The 18,985-nt window shown below is 50.6% G+C and overlaps 1 protein-coding gene across 11 annotated transcripts in view; it reads left to right on the top strand.

Annotated features, from left to right (window-relative positions):
• PPP1R12B (protein phosphatase 1 regulatory subunit 12B) overlaps nt 1–18,985 on the top strand; it is a 212,006-nt gene that overhangs the window by 118,781 nt on the left and 74,240 nt on the right. For all 11 annotated transcript variants that reach the window (XR_014293375.1, XR_014293376.1, XR_014293377.1 and 8 more), the window contains 4 exons: nt 1,793–1,996; nt 4,435–4,624; nt 4,711–4,823; nt 5,798–5,839. Coding sequence is in view for 8 of the 11 variants with exons in the window: in XM_082613532.1 (XP_082469658.1) it covers nt 1,793–1,996; nt 4,435–4,624; nt 4,711–4,823; nt 5,798–5,839 (549 nt within the window). In the remaining 3 variants the exon portion in view is untranslated. The remainder of the gene's footprint in view (nt 1–1,792; nt 1,997–4,434; nt 4,625–4,710; nt 4,824–5,797; nt 5,840–18,985) is intronic.

An 18,985-nucleotide genomic window follows, 5' to 3' on the forward strand; every position in this document is an offset into this window, starting at 1 on the left:
CAGGGGGGCCCCAGGGCTGGTGCTGGCTCGCTGGGAGCAGAGTCAGTGGGCTGTGGCCCGCCCACTTCACTGGTGAGTGAAGCTAGGTCCTGGCTAGTGCTGGCCTGCTGGTGGGCAGAGCCGGGTCCTGGGGGTCTGGCTGCAGGGCCCCAGGGCCCAAAGCTGGTGTCAGACTGCTGATTGTTGGGGCTGGTTCGTGATACAACTAGCTGTGGGGTCCAGTGTGTTCTGAAGCTTGTGTTGGCCTGCTGGTGGGCAGGGCTGGGGCCCAGCTGGCCCCAGGGCTGGTGCTGACTTGCTGGTGGATGGACTGGGTCCTCCCACGGCAGGCTCTGGGCTGTGATTGTCCTGGGCCTGGTGTCCACCAATCGGTGTAGTGTCCACCCATTGGCGTGTGAGGCTGGTGTGAAGGCTAGAGGAGGTTTACTGGTGGGCAGGGCCAGGGCCCAGGGGTTTCTGGGGCTGGTGTCTGCCCACTGGTTGGTGGAGCTGGGTCCGAGGGTCTCTGGCTGTAGGTCCCTGGTAGTCCTGGGTCTAGTGCCTGTGCACTGGTGTGTGGGGCTGGGTCCTGGGCCCCCTGGTGGGCAGGGCTGTGTCCAGGGTGTCATAAGGCAGCCTGTCTGCTGGTGGGTGGGCCTGTGTCCCTGCCTAGTTAGTTGCTTGGCCTGAGGCCGTCCCATTCCTGGTGCCTGTGTTCTGTTGGCTGTGAGCGGGGCTGGGTCCTGAGGGCAATAAGCTAGAGGGAGGATTGCACGATGGTGCCTGCCTGCACCAGTGTCCTTGCGGTTGAGCCAGCTCCCCACAGTGGCCGCTGCCAGCGCCTGTGTCCCCAGCATCACAGGCTGCCTCTCCGGGAGACTCTCCAAGATCAGCAGGTGGGTCTGACCCAGGCTCCTTTGAAATTACTGCTTCTGCCCCGGGTTGTGGAGCTTGTGAGATTTTGTGTGTGCCCTGTAAGCGTGGGGTCTCTATCCCCACACAGCCCTCTGGGACTCCTGAAAGGAAGCCCTGTTGGCCTTCAGAGCCAGACGTTCTGGGGGCTTGTCTTCCCCAGCACAAGACCCCCGGGATGGGGCTCAGACCGCTCGCTCCTGGGGGAGATCCCCCACCGCTGTAAGTGTTCTCCCATTTGCGGGTCGCCCCTCCTACTCGTCTTGGTGTGGTTCTTTCGCTGCGTCTTTAGTCGTAGAAGATCTCTTCTGGTCGCCCCTGGTCAGTAGTTGTTCTGTGCATAATTATCCTGGTGTGCCCTGGGAAGAGATGAGCTCGGGGTCTTCCTGCTCTGGCATCTTGGCAGCTCCCTCAGGGTTGGATTTTTGTTTGTTTTTGTGGGTTTGGTTTTTGGTTTTGGTGGTGGTTCTAGCCTGGCTCTGAATTTTCACCATTTTGAGCCTGGTTCTTCTTTCTGTGCGTAAACTTAAGTGTTCCTTGTGTCTGCTGGACAGTCTCTGTTGGTGACTGCATGCTCTTGGGGGGTCGGGAGCGTCCAGGTGGAGATGTGAGAACCATGGGTGTGGAAGCAGCGGGCGGGCATCAGTGCTGACCTGTTTCTGGAACTCAAGCAGGAGACGCTCAAGTATTGTGTTTGAGGTGTATCTAGGCTCAGGCCTGGGGCCTCTGCATACTGAGGTGTTTGTTTTCAGCGTATATTGCTTGAAGCGGGCCTCACACATTTCGGGAGCTTCATTTGGAATTTGGTATCATTAGATCTTTACGGAGTTTCCCGGCTCGTTCACGGGGAGTTATTCCATGGTTAGGGTGAAACTTCTCTGACCTTGTGGTATTTTCCCAGGGTGTAACCCTGACGGATCTCCAGGAAGCAGAAAGGACGCTCAGCCGGTCGAGGGCAGAGCGTCAGGCTCAGGAACAGCCCAGCCCGAAGCCCGTGGGCCCCAGAGGGCTCGAGGGCAGCGCCCAGAAGCATGAGCCCCTAGCAGCCCCTGCAGAGGAAGCTGGGGAGAGCCGCCAGCCCTGGGACCGGAGTCTGGAGGATGAGGTGAGCTCTCTGTGCTGAAAGCAGGTGGCTGGGGGAGCCTCTTCCTCACTGAGAATTCCAGAACTGTCCTACTCCGCAGGGGACGCCTCATAGAACACGCTATTTATGTCCATCTTTAGTTGGAAGACCTGTGTAATTGAAAGAATTCAGAGGATGTTAGTCCTTAAGTGATCAGTTTTTTCCTCTGGGAGTTAACTAATGCGCTTTTTTCCAGTTTTATTGAGATGTAATGGACATGTAATGTTGCAACATGATTTGATGTGTGTACATGTTGTGAAATGATTACCACCATACATTTGGTTAACTAAATGTGTCTTTCTATTCTGAAAAGAGAGACCTTGGTATAAAAAAAAATGCAAATAGCAGTATAAGCATTTATTATTTAGTTTATGCCAGGCACTATTTTAACAATTTCAATATACGTATTAAATTGTTTAATCCTCACAACAACCCTCTGAGGTAAGTATTATTATTCCTTCTTAAAATATGAGTCAGTGGAGCTACAGAGAGGTTAACTAACTCGCCCAGCATGTTGCACGGCTAAGAAGAGGTCAAGGACTTCCCTGGCGGTCCAGTGGTTAGGAATTGGCGCCTTCACTGCTGGCCGCCCAGGTTCGATACCTCGTCTGGGAACTAAGATCCCACAAGCCACGTGACCAAAATAATAATAATATTGATTTGTGTGTGTGTGTGCCTATCTGTGTATGTTCTGGTGTTAGACTATTTGGGTTCAAACCGCAGTATCCTTACTAACTAGCTGTATGGCTTTGGGTAATTGATTTAACCTTGTTGTACATAGTTTCCTAATTTGTAAACACAGAGCTTATAGTAGAGGGTACTCCTTGTGAGGCGATACCTGCATAGTGCTTGACACGTTAAGTGTTCAGCAAATCTTAACTACTACGATGATGGTGACGTACTTAAAGGCCTCCAAAGTCCTCTTTTCTCTCTCCCTTTCCAACCAAATATATACGTATATATAATAACCATTTAGGCAATTGGGTGAACGCTTATTTTGAATTTTAATTTGATGGTACAGTATTATAAAATAAAAGATTTTACTGGAAAAAAAAAAGCAGAGGTGGAGCGAGGCGTTGGCTCCACGGCTTGCCCCCCTCACCACTAGTATGTTGTTCTGCAAACTTCTGCAGACCCAAGCACTTACAGCACACCCTTATTCTCAGGCACAAGCTGTCACTTTGGGGTAGACGTTTTGACTTACGCTCCATTTCTCAATTGCAGTTGGTAGTCAGAGTTATCGGGTTATAGTTAAGGTGATTGTAACTCCTGGTTTACCGAAGATGGGTCCAGTGACACCTTTTATCTCTGGGTAATTATCAGTACCATTCCTTGTCACTCTCAGAAATGTCCCAGTTGGGATGATAAACTTTATGGTCACCATAATTACAGGAGAAAGAAGTCTTCTTGCTCTAACTTTGAACGGCTGGGCTGCATAAACTAACTGAGGTTCTGTTGTTTATTTCGTTTGTTTTATCGGGACCGTTATTACATACTAGGGACCGTTGTAAGCACATAACATACATTCTCATTTAATCCTCACAGCCCTCTCTGAGGAAGATATTATTATCCCTGTTTTATACATGAGGAAGCAGAGATCAAAACTCAAGTCACTTCAGGTCACACAGCTCATTCAAGCTGGGATTTGAGCCAAGTTCTGTCAGACTCCCAAGCTGACTATATTTTATTGCTTCTGTCTCTATAATTTATAAACAAAAATTGATACAATCTCTGCATGTAGTAAGAATTTCTTTATCTCTGCATGTTCAACAAACCACATTAAGGTTTATTGTCAAGCTCTGTCTGTCCTAACTCTCAAGGAAAAAAAAAGTTCAAAAGGGAAAGTGGGAATTTATTTTTTTTTATTTTGGGGGTGGGGGTGTGTGGCATGCGGGATCTTAGTTCCCCAACTAGGGCTCAAACCTGTGCCTGCTGCAGTAGAAGCACGTGGTCTTAACCGCTGGACCGCCAGGGAAGTCTCAGAAAGTGGGAATTTTTCAGAAGTGTCAGTAAGCCTAGTTATGGCAAGTTGGTAGAAAGCTCAGATTTGGTCTGTTTTCAGATAACTCCTACATTGTTTCTTCATATTCCTGATCTTTTTCTTTTCCTACGTAAACCTTACCTTTCGGTGCGCCATCTTAAAAAGGCCATCATCCTTCCTATGTGCGTTGCAAACTCAGAGGAATTTTTCTTACCAGGGTTGGTGCCCCCTAGTGCCCTGGGATCAGTTTGGGAAGAACTGTCCTGGACTACTGTCGGCCTGTAGCATCTTCAGAGTAGGCTTCTAGACCTCTTGCCTATCTGGCTAATGAACCACTCGTGAGCCTCTGGATGTAGAAAAGCACACTTTTAATAAACGTGCTGTCCTTACCCTTTGGTTAGACTTCACCTCTGACATCTCATCCTGTGGATTGTTCCAGCCCGTGTATCGTCGCCTGAGGTGTCCGGCTCAGCCAGACACACCCACGACACCAGTGTCACCTCCTGCCCCGAGACCCTCCCTCTACACCAGTTCCTACCTGATCCGGACGGGTAGGTCTTCAGCCCCTGATTCAGAGAGTTCAGAGCCCCCCGCCAGCCCTGCAGGGGCAAAGGAAATGGACAAAAACGGTAGGTCAAGCTTCAGAAACCGCACCCTCCTCCGGTGCATGTGCCCCAGGTTCTTAAGATCCACGCTTTGTTTTCTCTATCACCAGAGGGTGAAGAAGCAGAGTTGGGTGATCAGTCCTCTAACAGGCTGTCCACTCGTGAGAGGAGGCGGCCCAAGGAGCGACGAAGAGGCACAGGCATCAACCTCTGGATGAAGGATGTAAGTGGGCTGTCTGTGCCGGGACGTCTCGCGTTACCCTGCGCTGCCCGCCGTCCTGTGTGTCGGGCTCAAAAGAAAGAGCTCCACATGCTGCCAACTGTGCAGATGGTCAGGAGGCATCACTGAGAAAAAGGGCAGAAGAAGAAAGACTCCACTAGTGTGGGACTCATTTGGAATGTTCTGGCTAGGACGCCCAGGGCCTAGGACCGTGCCGAGCTCACGGTAGGCAGGCAGCAAATAAGCGGTGAATTTACAGCAGCCGTGCAAACAAATATAACAAGTGCATAAGCCACTCAGGCTTGGCAGCCCCCCAGCGGCCCCTGAGAGTCCCGTGGTGAGTCAGCAATACCTCAGCGTCGTGTGTGTGCAGGTGCTAACCAAGTATTTCAGGGGCACTGCCAGAATCTCGAGAATTTCAGAATTTCATCTGACTCAGGTTTACTCTTTTGGAGAAACAAAGGAACAAGTGCTATACAACAGCTTGACTTTGGCGTTTAAACGAAGACAGGGCTGCTGTGCCTCCTGGTGACGAGCGCACACTCGGCTCTTTCCTCCCCCTCCGGTCTGTGCCCTGCGCACTCAGCCTGGTCGCTGGCATTGACAGGTCCCTGGTCACTAGTGGTTCATTTGGAGTTAGAGGGACCATTCAGTGAGACAAGAAACGGGACGGTGATGGTCGCCTGTTAGAAACTGCTGGACGCCAGTGTTTGATTACTACAGGACCAAACGGGCCGACAGCTACTGACAGAGCCCAAGTGAGGTCCGTCTGTCTTAAGGATTCTCCTTTTCCCGCCAGGTTCATTTGACTCTTTGACAGCAGGTGGTGCTCCTGAGGTGCTGCTAAAAGCAGCAGTGACAGTGCCCTTGGCCGTCAGCCCTCACTGCCCAGGTGCATAATTGATGGGGCTGACCTTGTTGCCTCCAGGGTGCCTGTGACCATGATCCTCTTGTCTTTTTTCTTTCTCCCTTTCCAGGAAGATGAAACGGACGTCTCGGAAGAGGTGAAAGCAGCGTGGGTAAGCAACGAGCAGCGAGGCTGCCCCCGTAGGGCTCGGCATCCCCGTAGGGCTCGGCATCCCCGTAGGGCTCATCCCTGCTCGCGTGCACACACTTAACAGAGGAAGAGCAGGCTCTGTGCAGACCTGGGTCCAGGGAGAGTTTGGAGGTAGACGCTCCTCTGCAAGATGGGACGGCTGCTCGCTGGTATACTGTTTTCTTTTTCTTTAAATTTGTTTTATTTTTGGCTGCGTTGGGTCTTCGTCGCTGCGCGCAGGCTTTCTCTGGTTGCGGCGAGCGGGGGCTACTCTTCATTGCCGTGTGCAGGCTTCTCATCGCGGTGGCTTCTCTTGTTTTGGAGCACGGGCTCTAGGTGCACGGGCTTCAGTAGTTGTGGCTCGCGGGCTCTAGAGCGCAGGCTCCGTAGTTGTGGTGCACGGGCTTAGTTGCCCCGTGGCATGTGGGATCTTCCCGGACCAGGGATTGAACCCCTGTCCCCTGCGTTGGCAGGCAGATCCTTAGCCACTGCGCTACCAGGGAAGTCCCCCGTTTTCTTAAACGGTGTAACAATGCCCATGTTCTTGAATGAGTTTCCTCCGTTTTTCAGTGCCTCCTGCTGGGTTCCGACACAGTTACGGGCTCTTGTTCTCTATTGTGTTACTGGATTGTAGAAAGTCCTTTGAAATCTCGGGAAGAAACGTGAAGCGTGATGCTGCTTCTTGTGGGTCTACATCCTCTCCACGCTAACAGAGAGGAACACGAGAGTGAATAGTGTGAACAGTCCAGAAATCACTTACATTGGACTTTGAAATAGGTTTAGCTCCTGGGCTCTTGTGTAAGCAGGTCCCTTAAGGCCTGGCACCCAGCTCTTCTCTGCTGTGGGCACCCCAGGCCAGCTCTCCTGAAGCTCCAGGTTCCTGTAAGCCACTCACACGTGATAGAAAGTTAATGCTTTTCTAGTACCATTTAGTACCATTTTTCTTTGGTTTTTGCTTTGTTTTGTTTTTGTTTGTTTGTTTATTTGGCTGCACTACACAGGTTGCAGGATCTTAGTTCCCTGACCAGGGATCGAACTGGGCCACGGCAGTGAAAGCGCCGAGTTGTAACCACTGGACCACCAGGGATGTCCCTAGTACCATTTTTCAAGAAGGAAGGGATTTGGTTTTGACTAAATGAATTGAGACTCCATGTACATTTCTATTGGGAATTATGTAAGAAGATGGCCTTTTTTCTACCCTGCAGTTATGTGACAGTATGTTCTCAGAATATGTTTAATAACTCATACTGAAAATGAACAACTAATTTGTTTTTAGCAGAGGAAGTAGAAACGCTATATTATGTCATTGACCTGCCTGTATTTTGGTCGAGATCCTAAACAGTCAGCAGGGGCCTCCAGAAAGCAGTGCCCGTGGTGGCGTGCTGAGAGCTGCGTGCGTGCAGCTGCAGCCGGGGCTGCCTCACAGGGGGGAGTGGGCGTCGGGCACAGATGCCACATGGAGGCTCCCTGGGGCAGGGGTGTGTGCACACGACAGCGACTTCATTCCACAGGGACTTGGGGAGGCTTCAGGGGACGAAGAGTGAACGCAGGAGAGCTGCTGTGGGGAACTATGTTAGAAAACCCCTAACGAGCGATCCCGGGCGCTGACTCCAGAGCACTGAAGCGGCCCGTCACCCGTAGAGGGTCGTAGAGGCCACTGAGCTCCACGGAGGGAGTTACACAGGAGAGCTTGGTGTTGGCCAGCGTTTCTGTCAGTGAAGATCTTTGCCTGCACGTTTCTAAGCTACTTGGTGTGAAAAGTCCTTGCCTGGTGCACCAGGCAAGGGCCGCGAAGGTGCCTCTGATGCCATGCTTCCCAGAGAAGTTCACTGAACGACCACTGACTTAAAATTACAGAAAAGATTTTCTGATTGGTGAGACTTGACACAGAGTCATTTGTCAGACTGAAAAATGGTCCACTCATCCCATTGCTCGAGGCATCTGCCAGTGTTCACCGCGTGTCCAGCAGACGCCAGCGTGAGAATTCAGAGAGGAATGCAGGGCCAGTCCTCTCTCTAATGGTAACTGAGTGTGTGCAGGTGTGCCAGCCCTCACAGCACGCCCGGCATGTCTCCTGCCCACCACGGTGCCCAGGGGCGGCAGCATCCTGACCCCGGCCTGCGTTAGCGCAGCTCTGCCCGGTTCTCTCCTGAGCGCTCGTCCAGCCCTGGCAGGCGTGATGCCGGCATCCATACGGGCCCACAGAACGACAGGCCCGTCCCTGTAACTTGTGGAAATCTAACCTCAAGGTGGGCAGGACTGTGTCACGGCCGCTCTCCCACGCCAGGAATCTACTGTTTCTTAAGTTAACTCTTCCCAAGACCCTGACGTGTGTTACGTTAAGTTGGGATAGATTTACAATCAGTGAACTGCCCAGACCTGAAGTGTGCAGTTGGGTGAGTTTTGACACTTGTCATCAGTGGTGTAACCACCACTCAAGTCAAGATGTAGAACTTCTCCGCCACCTTGAAAAGCGCCCTCACCCCCCGTCCCCTGTCCTGAGAGGCAGCCACTCTCCTGATTGCCGCCGCAGTACAGTGGTGTTGCCTGTTCTTGAGCTCCGCGTACATGGAATCATTCGGTGATAATACTTTGCTTTAAGGGTAGAAAGGAAACTCTGTCTCCAGTCAGAGTTGGAACTAAAATGATTCCAACTGTGTACAGATGCTCTCCTCTTCTCGAAGATTCCTCAGCCTCTCACCCGTATGTCAGTAACAAGAGCACGTCTAAGAAAACCTTTCTGTTGTTTAACCTTAATCTCTGTAGACATCTTGGAAATTTATTTCTTTTTGTGGACCTAAGCTAGAAAGATGTAACCAACATTTGTATACAGGTAAGGTTGATGGCCAGGAATGGCCCTGATGTTTGTCATGCAGTCTGGGAGGGAGGAAGGCTAGTCATGCATTTCTGTGGTGGTGACACAAGGGACGCTGAGAAGGCTGGGGGCCTGGTCGGGGCCCCGCACAGTGCGCGCTTTTAATCAAAACCATCCCCACCGGAAAACCGACCATGAGCACAGGGCTTCATGTCCTAGCACCCCCTCAGCCGATGTGCTTAGAGCAGATGTGCGTGGTTGTCCGCATTAGACGGGTGCCCGTCTCCAGAAGTCCTAATATAGCCTGTATCTTGCTGAGTGAAAAAGAAACTGAGTCTGGATTTGACGTGAGGAAGGAGGTTACTGCAGTCAGAAGCGCTGCCCCCTTCACTGGTCGTGAGGAACAGGCTCTGGAGCAGTCACGGGCACACTGCAGACGCTGATGGCCCTCGGGCTCTTCTCATCCTTTCTTCACCGGTGTCTTTGGCTTGCCTTCATTTTGCTTAACACTGAGTTTTCTCTACGCGTTCTTGTCCTCTGAAGCAGACTGTTTCCCAGGCCAGTTCTGATGTATAATTGAATTTATCACTAGAGGGCGCAAGTCGTCAAAAGAAAAGATGGTGGACAAGCAGAATGGTGTCTAAGGAAGCTGAACAGGAGACAGATGGCTTTTGTTTTAAAGGAATTGTTGAACAGTCCAGTTCAATGCAGTGAAGTTACGCACCTCCCAAATTTGGGCATCTCAGAATTGGGAAGGAATTTAGAGAAAACTTGGGTTAGGAACCTCGTTTTACAGTTAAGAGAACTGAGGCCCAGGGCAGTTAGGAAGTACTTGGGGACGTGAAAGCTCTAGGTGAGTGCCCTATGCCCCGTGTCAGGGAGCCTTTATGGGACTGTGGTGGGGCCGACCTCACATCGCCCTCCATTCCCCATCCTTTTTTTTTAAGGGATACAGGTGAGCAGTCAGATGAAGAGGTCCGTCAGGTGAGGTGTGGATGTGTCCCAAGGTCAGAAGCTTTGTCCCCATGGAGGTGGTCGTACCACCCGCCCGGCATGTGGATATTACACCAACCCAGAAGTTCTCCACACCTCATAGTTTAGGGATTTTTATGGAGGCTTCAACATGGGCATAATCCATTATTAACTCAATCTCCACCCCCTTTACCTTCCCCCCAGAAGATGGAGGGTGAGTCTACAAGTTCCAAGTTTTTTTTTTTAATTAAAGTATAGTTAACATACAGTATTCTGTAAGTTACAGGTGTACAATATAGTGATTCACAATTTTTGAAGGTTATACTTCATTTATAGTTATTATAGAATATTGGCTGTGTTCCTCATGCTATGCAATGTGTCCTTGTCACTTATTTTTTACCCAGTAGATTGTACCTCTTACTCCCCCCTGCCCTCATTCATTTGTTTTTTACTGAGCAGGTTACATGTTTGAATTGAGTTGCTAGTGGCATCTCGCCTCCTTGAGTAAAGGAAGGTCTTCTTGAAGGATACCTCGAAAGCCTCCTGAGAGTTTCAGGTTCAGTGGTAGAGGGTCAGCCTTCTCCTGCCAGGTGGGAGGGTACTTATGTAGGGAGGGTACATAAGTAGGTGGGTACTTATGTCTGTCCATCCTTCAAATAGAAAAATGCTTCTCCCTCTAGAATCCCTGTTGCTTTTAGGCAAATCCGGTGGCATCGGTCTGAACAAAATCACGACACTTTACCTTCAAAGTCAGCAGTGTAGCGTCCAGTCCAGAGAGGAGCCCGTGGTCTGGTGGCTAACCCTCCTGCAAGAGGCCTTGGTTGTAGGAGACGCTGTTAAGGAAGCACTGACCAGTAGGTGTTCAGATACCGGCCGTAGATAACCGGTGGCAGCTAGGCGGGAGAGACTTTGGTCAAGTGTGCAGAAGATATAAGCGATTAAACGTAAGACTTTCAAACTAAATCAAAGAGAGGCTCAAAGTGAAATTTGCCAGCAAAGCTTGGTTTTAAACTAAGCTTTAACAGAAAATAAAACTTGCTTTGGGAGCCATTTGGCCCCAGAAATATCTCTAATACCAAAAGCCACTAAATGCATTTCCCATTTTGTCCTGCCTTCTCTTTTATAAGCTTCTCGTGTATTCACTGAACAAGTACTTCCCGGTGCCTGTGGGCAGGGGTGCAGCAGTGAACAAAAAGCCCTGTTCTTGTAGAGTCTCTGTTCTGTGAAGCAGGCGGGCAGTGAGTAAAATGAACGTGCCAAGCAAACTGTGTGTGGAAGGTGAAAAGCCGTGTGGAGCTGCTCCAGGACTCAGGAGTGGGGAGTGCAGGGCGGGGGGGGGCTGGGCATCTAAGGAGGGGTCGGTGTCAGCCTTGCCGCGAAGGCAGCACTGAAGCCCAGCGTGAAGGGAGTGAGTGGGGAGCCCCGTGGACGTGTGCAGGCAGAGGGAACAGAGCTCGGGGGGCCGTGAGGCAGGAGGACAGGCAGGACCTGTGAGGAGACGGTGTGGGCATGAGAGCCCGCGGCAGAGCCAGGCGGTCGGTGCCAGGGTGTGCGAGCCCGTGTAGAGCTCTGCGCAGCAGAGGGGCAGGAGCCACATTCTGGGGGGACTCCGCCTGCTGTTTGGAGAAGACCCTCTATGTCACCCTAACCCAGGGGGACTTACGAGGGGTTTGGGCCAGGTGATTGCGGGTGGTGAAGATGCTGAGACGTTTTCGTATGCACGGCACATTTCAAAGTTAGAATCAGCAAGACTTCTGCTGGATTGGGTATACGGTGAGAAAAACAGAGGGGGGTCAAGGTTGACACCAAAGCTTTTGGCTCAAGTGCCTGAGAGGGTGGAGTTTTCATGAACTGAGATGGAGAGGACTCTGGAAGGGCAGGCCTTTGGGTTTGGCTCTAGAAGCCCTGGATTCGATGTGTCTGACCGCTGTCCACAGGGAATTGTCAGGGGCGGAGTTGGAGGTACAGACTGAATGCAAACATGCAGGTTGTATCGGGAACCATGACATCGGAGCAGGTCACCAAGAGTGCAAGTGTAGACAAAGACGCCCAGGAAACGGGCGAGTCAGAGCACGTGGCTCTGAGAATGTGACTGCAGTTTCCCCCTTTTCCAAAACAAAGTCAACCAAACAAAGCACATTCACACAGAACAGTAGGTAGTTTGCTTATTATTTCACCAGTTTTTCTCAACTGGTGCAGGAGTATTCCCCATGAAAGCTGCCTGGCCTGTTTATGGAAGAGCCATGTAGTCGTGGGGGAGAGCCAGTTCCTGGAGCTCCCCTGTCAGCTTCTGAAACAGAAATTACTGCGCCTCTGCAGACCTTGGCTGGAGGTCTCTGAAGGCCAGGAATGTCATAAGACTTTTTGTTACATGAGAGGAATTCTACTGATTAACCGTATCTGCAAATGATCTTTTAAGCTGACTCAGCTTTTGGTTCCCTTTGCCTTACCTGACTTTCCTCAGTTTTATTACATCTTTGAATAACCAGCACTCCATTTCACTTGAGGAGAGGCTTTCTCTGAAAAACTTATTTCTAGGCGCTCTTCTTTATCAAACTCTGATTTATCCCTGTGACGGCTAGAATGACAGTCGTAGACTTGGAATTTTAGAACCGAAAGCAGCTTTAAACTTCTTCCCTGCCCTGCCCTCCCCTCCCCTCCGTTCCTTCTTCCCTCCTTCCTTCCCTCCCTTCCTTCCTTCCTTCCTTCCTTCCTTCCTTTCCCACATCACGTACCTTGCAGGATCTCAGTTCCCCGACCAGGGATTGAACCCAAGCCACGGCAGTGAGAGCGCCAAGTCCTAACCACTGGACCACCAGGGAACTCCCTAAACTTCTCATTTTAGAGATCACAGCTGAGGAGGCCCAGAGAGAGGGAGCACAGCTGTGTCCCGGGCTTTGCACCGCGTTCTCCTGAGTCTGTATCTGTCGTGTATGTTGGGTGATGTACTGTCACAACAGGCTAGGAGTGCAGACCCAGGAGCTGGGCTCCCGGGGCAACCCCACCTTGACCGCTGAACTGCTTTGGACGAGATGCTTCAGTATCCTCATCTGTACAGTGGGGATAATAATAGTGTCTACCTCTTAGAGTTGTAAAATGAAAATGAGTTAATGCCTTTAAATAGTTAGAGATGAGTAAGATCCACTCAAATTATTTTCCAGATCTGTAGGTTCCTAAATCTGGATGAGAGAAAGCCTTTTGGAATACTGTCATTGACCTTAGAATCATGTGATTTTGAAGTCAAGTTATTCATTTATCCATAAAGAATGGATTCTTTGAAGAGTCAGAGAAACAGCTCAGGCTCCGGCGTGTGCTTGTGCTCTGAAAATGAACCTGATGAGCTTTGAGAAATAAATCTTGAAAGGAATTGCCGAGGTAGGGACAGAAATGAGTAGAGGAGGAAGGGCCGAGAACGCAGTGTTTCCTCTTTTGCTGGAGCCCTTTGCAGACCTGATGAGAACAAGCCCCTGCCCATTTCTGTGTCCTCAGGCAGGCTTTAACCCTTCTGCCTAACCCCCCCCACCCCGTTTCTGTGTTTCTGCTCGTGTTCCCACAGATATTTACTTCCCCCCACTCTCTCTCTTCGAGCAAATAATAGCCCTTTTCCCTACTTGCTCTGATTCTTCACAATTTTGCTTCTGGCTGTTTGCTGGATCTTCTCCCCTCCGTCAAGCAGGATTTTGAATCTTGTTACTTAACCTCGTGAAGCCCCTTTATCTGCTGGAGGGCGTCCAGCGATTTTCTGTCCGCTCTCCACCGCTGGGCAGTGTCTTCGCCCTTCTCCTTTTAGGTAAAAGCCTAGGACTGTTTTGCTTTCCCTTCTCTCTGGGGCCTGATTGCCTAATATGGTAAAGTATGTCCCAGACAAGCCTGTGCTGTTGAGATAGAACAACAGTCTTAAGTTTAAAGACACGGTAGGTAAGCTCTCGGGTGGAGTTGCCTATTTCTGTAGTAAAGTAGTATTTTTCACAGTGTACCATAAAACCACCACGATCTTTTTTTTTAAGCAAGCCACTCTTCCTTTTAATCGAGTGAAAAGATAGTAAAATATAGATTTTTCCTCCCTCAGCTTCTTTATCTTCAGCCAGATAAGAAGAAGAAAGGGTGGTTAGCTTGTCCCTAGAATGAGAGGGCTTGAGAAGCCCGAGAAATTTGATGGTAATGCTCATAGGAGTAGATTTAACGATCAGGGCCGCCATGAACAGCCCCCAGGGGTCGGCAGGCTCTCCACGCAGGCCGCTGGGGTCCCAGCAGTGATGACGGGGGCCGGGGGTGCGGGGGAGAGACCGGGAAGCCCTTCCGTCCAGGCTGCATGAGGGGGCTCCTCCAGCTGTGACTCCACGCTCACTGGACGGCCTCTCCTTTCACTGCACACTTGCTCTTGCTTTGCAACTGTCGTTCTTAAAATACTACAGCTGCTGGGATTTGCTATATATGGGTCATACTTGTGCCTTGCTGTAGCCAAGCTGTATAAACCATCTTAAGAACAAAGTTTCTTTTGGCATCTTCCTTCCTTTTAAGGACTCTATTAATTTTGGGTCATGCCATTGCCAAGCAAATCTCAGTAATCAAAGTGCACATGTAGGGGACTTCCCTGGTGGCGCAGTGGTTGAGGGTCCGCCTGCCGATGCAGGGGACATAGGTTCGTGCCCCGGTCCAGGAGGATCCCACATGCCGTGGAGCGGCTGGGCCCATGAGCCATGGCCGCTGAGCCTGCGCGTCCGGAGCCTGTGCTCCGCGACGGGAGAGGCCACAGCGGTGAGAGGCCTGCGTACCGCAAAAAAAAAAAAAGTGCACATGTGTTCCTTTCAGACCCTGTAATTTTTGGACCCGCTGTCCCATCTCATCAGTGAATTCTGCTTCAGTCAGAAATCTTTTTTAAGACAGAATAAATTGACCTTCAAGGTATCTGTTTGAGCTTTGCTTAAATGTCTTATACAAAGATGTGGAAGGTTTATCAACTGCTGAGGGTAGGACAGTTAACCTCTTGACCTTTCCTTTTATTCCAATCTCTTCCTTCTTCCTCTGGCTGCCTTCAAGGTATCAGTTTTCGTTAGTGACCTGTGACCTTATGTCTCTTTGTTGGAGGGACGCCAGTGAGCTTGAAACTCTGCTGGAACTTGTCTTTTATGATTACAAAGGCAATTCATTTCATTGTAGAAAATATATGAAGTACAGAAAAGTGTAGAGAGTATTTCTGGAGGAGGCTGTACTTTTAGGGGTCACCGTGACGGCTGATGCTGTGCATGCGTTTCGTGGGCAGGGACCAGGGAAGCCAGACACCCTTGTGTGTCCCGTAAAACAGACAGTTGTCCTGCAGCTGGGCTTCTCACCGTCTCCCTGGACAGTCAGAGATAAAAGCCTTTCTGTTATCGGAGTTCAAAACCCAAGTTGATTTTATGTATGAACTCACAGTTTTTGGCAGAGGGAGGTTCTAAATATCCAACCACGGTGTCAGCTGAGGAGAAACTGCACCTTGGTTTTGCTCACGCCTGACAGTAGTGCCTCTTGCACGATGACGTTATCGTACAGCACACCCCTTCGTGACAGTCCTGTGGTGGGTCCACGCCTCCGGCTGCTCCATGGCACCTCCTAGCATTATTGGCCCCCAGGTTTACACACTGAAATACATTATAAATGATTTTCCCTTTGTTTCTTCTTCATGTTTAATTATTGATTTTTGTGATTTTAGCTGAGTTTTACATCTAAGAATTTCATTTCAGGATAGTCAAGGTTGGGGCGGGGGGGTAGAAGATATTTGTTATAAAAGGAGATTCATACCACTATAAAGAATAAGGAAAAGTTGTCTAAGTCATTCACTCAAAAGAGATTATTGTTTGACATTACGGTGAATTTCCCGCCAGTATTTTTCCTAAGAGTTTTTTTCTCCAAGGCCAACTAATGACATTCTTGAGAGGAGGGTCATTTTCAACCTGAGCATTCCTGGGACCCCGTCATTACCATGATGACACTTTCGTGTGAGGTTGTCTTCAAAGCACTTGGGTTCGGCTCTTTTATGGAAGCAGTCAGTCTGTGCTGGCTTTGATCGTGGAGAGCCCCCAGGGGTAATTGCTCCCCTTTAGTGCAGTCTGGGGGTTACCTTAGTTACAGGCTTCTTCATTTCTTCTGTTGATGGTTTGGCTGGAGAGCTTTAACCATGGCTTAGGCTTAGCTAATGTCAGCGTTCTAGCCCCATGATTGAGGTAAAAAGCTTAGTGTGGGATTTGCAGCTCTTTCTCAGCAAATGAAGTGTTTATGGACCTGTCCCAGCAGGAATGTTGAGCTTGAGGCACTGACAGATGTTGCCTTTCCCAGTGTTGTGGGAGTACCGGAGGGTTGGGGGGTGGGGGTGGGGGAGAAGGGTCACAGTTTACCAGTCTTCATCTTCTCCAGCTCCGTCTTCAGTCAGGCAAGCTCAAGAATCAGAGAGCAGGCATTCAGGGACATGAATTTCTTTCATGAAAAACCATAATATTCCATCCAGACGTAATCCTGTAAGGTACACAAATGTTCCCACAGCTGTGCCTTAGCAGTACATGCTGCCCTGCGCTTAACATTTTTTGTCTTCTTACAACCTGAACTCTTACACTGTGAGTTATGCCAACGTTATTGGCTACTGAGAAGAAAGAAGGGACTTTTAAAAAGCCCTTTAGCAAATCAATAGCTCAAATGAAAACACTTAGTATGGTCTTGGAGCTTATAGCTCCGGTTATATTCCTGAAATATTTTTCAGGTTATAGAAGCATTTTAAGAGGAAAATAACGTGTTTGGATATTGTTTAACCAAGTGAAACAGTTCATGCGTCAAGATGGGGTTTTGCCTGGCGCTGGGGGACTCTCAGAAGTGCTTCACCAAGGTGGCGGTCACGGGGCTGTCATCACCGAGTGCTACGGTCTCCCTTTGCCCGAGTGCCCGGCTGCTGTGGAGGGTCCGCACTCTGCGCCCTGGGGGAGGCGGCGGGCAGGTGTTGGGGCCTGCCCTCCAGCAGTGGGCGCAGAGGGGCGGCCAGCCTAGTCCTGGTCTCGGCACCTAACGCTCCAGGTCAGGGCTCAGCAAACGTTTCATGTGAAGGACCTGACGGTCAGTATTTCTTGCTTTGCCGGCCACGTGGTCTGTCGCGGCTGCTCGGCTCTGCCGTCCCAGTGGGAAAGCAGCCGTGGACAGTGTGTCATGAATGGGCGTGGCTGCGTTCCAATAAAACTTTATGTAGAAGCAGGCTGGTGGGCTGGACTCGGGCTCTGGGCCAGGCCCCAGTTTGGCAGCCTCTGCTGTAGGTTCCCGGCTCAGAAGGAGTTTGCCGACCTCAGCGTGGCCCCAAGTGCCCACTCTGCCCCGTCCAAGCACTCCTTTGGTAATGCTGCATCTTGCTGACCCGGGAGCACCACTCATGGTGCTCACGGGCAGGGGAGTCACCTGTTGGGAGGCGTCCGTGTTGTCTGTCCTCAGCCGGAAAGGCACTGGTGGATTTTGGTCCCGCTGCAGGAAACGTGGCAAAGCTTCCTGAAGGAGGAGCCCGGGAGGGAGACTGTCTTCTGTGTCGTCCACATGGAGTTTCTCTGCTCTGTTGCAGTTCTTTACCTTCTGAGGAGAAAGTCTGAGATGGTGGTTTCCCGGGCTGTCCCTTATCGGCTTTTCTCATCCGAGCCGTCCCTTCCTAGCTCCCAGGGACCTACAGGCACGGCTGGACACAGGCAGTCGCTTGCCACGTGAGGAGTTCAGCTCCTTGTAGGCTCTGACCGCAGCCGAGGTGGCGCCTGAGGCTCTCAGGTTCTCAGGAGGGGGCCTGTCCGGAGGTCGTCGGTTGCTGTCACTCACTGTAATGGATGGTCATCATTGGAATTCCTCAGGAGTAGATTCTGGAATTATGTCTTTTTGCCTTGTTGACTTTCACTCTGCAGAATATATGCAGGAAGAATTGCGGGCGGGCGGATTTGCAGAGGGGGGTGACATAAATCTTCAAAGCTTTGACCCTGCTTTTACTTGAAATGATATTTAAAAGGAGTGGATTTTTAGAAAGGAGCTAATAAAATTTTGATCCTTCAACAATTTTAGGGAAAAAAGTGATGAAAGCTGACAGTAATCTGTCACAGTAAAGACTCCTATCAGATGTGGGAACTGATGATAGGTTAGCACAATTAATTTTGTGCCAAGTAAGCAAAACCAGACCTTCTCTTGAGAATACGGGTCTACCTAACGTGTGCCTGTTGTCCGAGAAGTCTCTTGGGTCACCGGTGACCTTTGGTGCTCAGGAATAAAACAATGAAATACCGTTTGGGCAACTTTGAGATTATTTCTGGTGTGCTTGACTCAGAGCTCTGGGCAGGCCTGGATACTGACGCCCAGCCAGCTGAGCGGTTCACAATGATGACGGGTGAAGGTAGCAGGTAGAGCTTCTGCCATCGTCTTCCTCAAACTGGTCAGTAAGGATCACTGCGGTCATTTGTTTAGGACATGGATTTTCGAGCCTCTCCCCACGCGATTCCGAATTGGTGGAGGGTGGGAAGCCTGGGAGCCTGCATCATACAAGTCTCCAGGGGAATCCCAACGGGCAGGTTTCACAGACACTGTTCTCGAGGTACGTGAACGTTTAGGGGTTGCTAGCATCCCAGGGAGGCCGTCATAAAGCCTAGGACTCCCTGGGGCGCAGCTCAGAGCCAGCCTCCACTCCTTCCCTCCCTGCAGAAGGCACGCACTGATTGGGTACCCGCCATGTGTCGGGCGGCGCGCCTCAGGGGTGCAGGAGTGTGACGGCAGGCATGCTCACATCCTGAGGGGCAGGAGCCGGTCCTGTTAGATGCCCCCTCGAGACACCCAATAGGCCGTTGAACCTAGGAATCTGGTGGTTGTGGAAGACGTGCGCGGATCTGGAGTCACTGCCTTAGGACGGGGATTTAGTGCCCGAGACTGCTCAGGAAAAGGGCACGGTTAGCACAAAAGGGCCTGTGGCTGCGTTCCAAATTATTCCAGGGCTGGCCCTGGACAAGACCCAGAGTATTTCTCCGATTGTAATGGAAGAACATGTTCAGATAAGTTGGTGGATCTCATGGTGGGAAAACGAAGTAGCTCTGATCTGCCTTTTTGTCACACACACACTTTATATGTACAGAGCAATCAGAGCCTGTTAGAATCCAGATGAAAGATAACAAACTAGGTCTCTAGTGCTTCGCGTGGACTGAACGGGAGAAGTCGAGGAAGTGTGAGAAGTCGGCAGGACTCACTGTCTTCCTGGCTGTGGGGCGGGAGCATAACGGGGGTGTGGGGTGGCTGGGGAGATGCAGGGGTGGTGGAGGCGGTGCTGGCTTTGGAGCCAGAGACCTGCATTCAGAGCCAGTTCCACCTCTC

The sequence above is a fragment of the Mesoplodon mirus genome, assembly GCF_964341445.2.
Source record: "Mesoplodon mirus genome assembly, chromosome: 3".
Classification (NCBI taxonomy): domain Eukaryota; kingdom Metazoa; phylum Chordata; class Mammalia; order Artiodactyla; family Ziphiidae; genus Mesoplodon; species Mesoplodon mirus.